This window comes from Monopterus albus, unplaced genomic scaffold (assembly GCF_001952655.1).
Source record: "Monopterus albus unplaced genomic scaffold, M_albus_1.0 scaffold52.1, whole genome shotgun sequence".
In the NCBI taxonomy this organism is placed as follows: Eukaryota; Metazoa; Chordata; class Actinopteri; order Synbranchiformes; family Synbranchidae; genus Monopterus; species Monopterus albus.
In genome coordinates, this window is record NW_018127932.1 from 2,440,423 (window position 1) to 2,444,494 (window position 4,072).

Consider the following 4,072-nt stretch of genomic DNA (forward strand, 5'->3'; position numbering starts at 1 on the left):
CCTGTGCTTAACTCTCTCTCTCCCCCCATGTGATATTTCCTCCCTTTCCATCCCATCTGCTGATCTTCCAGCCCTCCACTAAAAAGAAAAAAAAGAAACTGTCATAAATAAAACTTAAAACATTATAGGAAGTCAGGGAATGTGTTCCAAATAAGTATTTTTTGATTTGATTTGATTTGATTTTATTCTTTCAAGCATGTAAAGATAGTCGATATGTCAACACACATAATTTTACACATATCCACAAATGTTAATCCCTTATCAATTTGCTTATACCTAGTACAGGAAGAAGTTAGACTTATCTAGTCCTACCCCATGACATCATCAGTATGGTCACCAAGTGTGGAATTTTGAAAAAGAACATTATGTGGAAACTTGCTCTGCTGCTCTTCATCCTTTTGCTGTGGCTTCAAAGAGTCTGCCTCCATCACTTGGCGCCCCCCCCTTCCCCACACACACACACACACACACTCAGACACAATCACAAATTTATAGATAGAGTACCTAATTAATCCCCAAGAGAAAATTCTGGAAATGAAACAAACTCTTCTTTTCTGTTGCTTTATTAAAAAATAATAATAATGTCAGGCATTGCAGTTTTGGATTATCACTATGACAACTGTGTGTGTGTGTGTGTGTGTGTGTGGTGTGTGTGTGTGTGTGTGCACGCACATATGTTTTCACTCCAGGTGAGGACTTTGCTGTCGTCCAGCAGGAGATTATAATGATGAAGGACTGTAAACACTCCAACATTGTTGCCTATTTTGGCAGTTATCTGACTTAAGTTTGTGCGTGTGTGTGTGTGTGTGTCAGATGCGTAACGTTTAGTTGTGGTTGTTATCAAAGTGCATGGTGTTGGTATTAAAGCATGTCATTTTACCGTTGTGTGTGTTTGTCAGAGAAGTACAGAGAGATGAGCTGGTGTATGTGAGAAAACGTGTGTGTGTGTGTGTGTGTGTGTGTGAGGAGAAATCAAGTGGGTGAAACATTGTGTGTATGTGTGAAGGTGTACTGACAAAAAGTGTGTGTGTGTGCAGGAGAGATAAGTTATGGATCAGTATGGAGTACTGTGGAGGAGGTTCTCTGCAGGACATCTATCACGGTACAAACATGCACCTTCACAAACACATGCGTTTTAATCATAACTGTGCTGCTGTTCTGTTCGAACTCTTTTCCACTCTTTGACATCATCTCATCTTTTCTCTTTCTGTGTCCATCTATTACTTGTATCACTCCTCCAGTGACCGGGCCTTTGTCAGAGTCACAGATAGCCTACATGTCACGGGAGACCCTGCAGGTAGTGTGTCATACAGCGTATTTATTGTCAGGTGAAGGTATAAATTTCAGTTGAACAGAGAATAAACAAAGACACTTCTTATTGGGCATCCTCTGATCAGGTGGATCTGCTTGACTTCCCCTCTCTCTCTAAAATGATGAGAGTATAGATGCCAAAGTCATGACTAATCCTTTTCATTGGCTCCAGTGCTTAATGCCTACACTTTAACTTTGACTCTGAGTCAAAGCTGCCTGCTTGACATTATTGAAGTCATGGAACTGTCTTGAGCTACTTAAGGAATGTCATTGTATTTAATTTTATTATTAAATATGTTGTACAAAGATCAAAATGTACTCTATAGATGTATTTTAAATTGAAACATAAATTAGAAGTGTGCTAATATTGAGACAAAACTGGGATTATTCCCCAGAGCACCACACCTGGACACAGTTACAGAGGAAACAAAGTGTTGGCTCTGTGCACTGGAGCCAGTGACAGACACACAGATGATATGTTTAAGCTGCCAACTGTAAGTGGAGTTAGTCTCCCAGACATTTGGTTTTCTTTAACCAACAGACACATCTGGTGAAAAATGTCTAAATATTTTTATATTGTTCTGCTTTTCAGTGCCAAGTTGATCTACAAGTGCATATATCCAGTGTTGATGTGTGATTTTCTTTTCAGGGCTTGTACTACTTACACAATAAAGGCAAGATGCACAGAGACATCAAGGTGAGTTTGGAGAAAAGCCTAAGTGTAATGTACATGTCAGAGAATCTTAAAGTATCAAACATTTCCAATGTATAGTGGGTTTATACTGTATGTACTTCCTGTCAAGACATTTGTAAGCATAGTCTGGTCCACTAATTCTGTTAAATTAGAATTGTTTATTTTAATGGACACTTAGTGTACAATCATTAATGTTTAAAAATGGATCCACCTTTTATTGTGGAGCTGATGATGTTTGTGACAAGGAAAACGGTTCATTCACAGCTGCAGGCAGCACTTATCAGCAACAAACCACTTGGCACCAAACTTGCACTGCTGAATGTGCTTCTTAAGCTAATTGGAATTGATCTGAAGTGTGATTTCTTTTTGCTGGATCTTCATGTGTGCTGTGTCTGTTTCTGACAGGGAGCCAACATCCTCCTGACAGACAACGGCTATGTTAAACTAGGTGAGAGTAACACTCAGAGCATGGGCAGGTTTCTTCTGCCTCAAAACACTGAATTCAGACAATCTCATTTACCAACATTGGTTTTCTTTTCACTCTCTCCTCGTCCCCCTTTGTATAATCATTTCTCTTCTTACTCTTCTTCTTTATATCTCCCTAATAACATTCTCCCCCATTCTTTCTTTATTTTCCCCTCTAATCTTATTCTCATTCCCATCCTCCCTTCTTCTCTCTGTAGCTGACTTTGGTGTATCGGCCCAGATCACAGCAACTCTAGCCAAGAGGAAGTCATTCATTGGAACTCCATACTGGTGAGTTGTGCTCACCAGTCACCTTCCTTCAGACAGTCTGTGGATACACATGTTGGTAGTTGATTTTAATCTATAAAATCCAGCTTTCTGGAGGCTCCAAGAAAATAAAATTGTAGGCATTTCATAAATTCTCTGCTGTCAGGCAGTATAAAGGAATTTGCCTGTTGGCTCATGCTACCAGAATGTACCCCTAGCATGCTTCATGCATTTATTGTTCGTTTTCAGTGCGGCCGAAGTGGAACCCGGCTACTCATGTGTTCATAAAACATTAACAACAAACAAGAAATGAAAATGATTTTTTTGGCATCCCTACAAAGTCAGTGACATGGAGAACAGAGTGGTCCTTCAGGGTCATGGCAGGAACCCTCTGTGCTGCTACATTCATCTGTTCTTGTGTTTAATTAGCCTGATTTAGTGTTTTGTAAACTAAGCAGACCTTCTGCTCCCTTTCTTTCCTCCTGTTTTCTCCCTCTCTCCACAGGATGGCTCCAGAGGTAGCAGCAGTGGAGAGGAAAGGAGGCTACAACCAGCTGTGTGATATCTGGGCTGTGGGCATCACTGCAATAGAGCTGGCTGAACTGCAGCCACCCATGTTTGACCTGCACCCCATGAGGTGTGTAGGTGTAATGTGTACAGTATAGTGGGATGATAGCACAGTGGACCTGTGTTCACTCAGCAGTTTCATCAGTGTTTGCTTTCTCAGAGTAATTAAATTGTTGTTGTTATATTTGTATGCATGCTGTGCCACTATTTATCATTACACTGTAAAGGTTTGAGGTTTGATCCATGTCTCTCTCTCCTCACAGGGCTCTCTTCTTAATGACCAAGAGCAATTTCCAGCCTCCTAAGTTGAAAGACAAACTCAAGTGGTAAAAGACCATCCTAGGATTTTATTTTGTGTCTCAGATGTATTTCATTATTTTCATCCATTATGATGCATTTTACTGTACGGTATATCCAAAACCTTATTGTTGAGATTGTCCGGCTATAGGCCAAAGGATTAAAACCCTTTCCCTCTCTGTGTCTTCCTATTTCTGCCGAACAAACAGGACAAATAACTTCCACCATTTTGTCAAGCTAGCTCTGACTAAGAACCCAAAGAAGAGGCCCACAGCAGAGAAACTTCTGCAGGTGAGCAGTAAATCAGCATATTTATAGTTTGTTAGAATAAACAAATTAGGTGATCTTACTTCAAGTGCCCATCATAGCTATGCTTTGTATGGAACACACTGCACATTGGAACATTTCTATGTATGTAAACTTTACAAAAACATTGACTCACACAGTGGCCCTTTAGTCCAGTTTCCTGCT

At 40.2% G+C, this 4,072-nt stretch overlaps 1 protein-coding gene across 5 annotated transcripts in view; it reads left to right on the plus strand.

Moving 5' to 3' along the window:
• LOC109961122 (mitogen-activated protein kinase kinase kinase kinase 3) overlaps positions 1 to 4,072 on the plus strand; it is a 30,742-nt gene that overhangs the window by 8,955 nt on the left and 17,715 nt on the right. For all 5 annotated transcript variants that reach the window (XM_020601730.1, XM_020601733.1, XM_020601731.1 and 2 more), the window contains exons 3-11: positions 690 to 777; positions 1,035 to 1,102; positions 1,242 to 1,297; positions 1,961 to 2,008; positions 2,411 to 2,453; positions 2,689 to 2,761; positions 3,243 to 3,374; positions 3,568 to 3,630; positions 3,811 to 3,892. In XM_020601730.1, the coding sequence (XP_020457386.1) occupies positions 690 to 777; positions 1,035 to 1,102; positions 1,242 to 1,297; positions 1,961 to 2,008; positions 2,411 to 2,453; positions 2,689 to 2,761; positions 3,243 to 3,374; positions 3,568 to 3,630; positions 3,811 to 3,892 (653 nt within the window). The remainder of the gene's footprint in view (positions 1 to 689; positions 778 to 1,034; positions 1,103 to 1,241; positions 1,298 to 1,960; positions 2,009 to 2,410; positions 2,454 to 2,688; positions 2,762 to 3,242; positions 3,375 to 3,567; positions 3,631 to 3,810; positions 3,893 to 4,072) is intronic.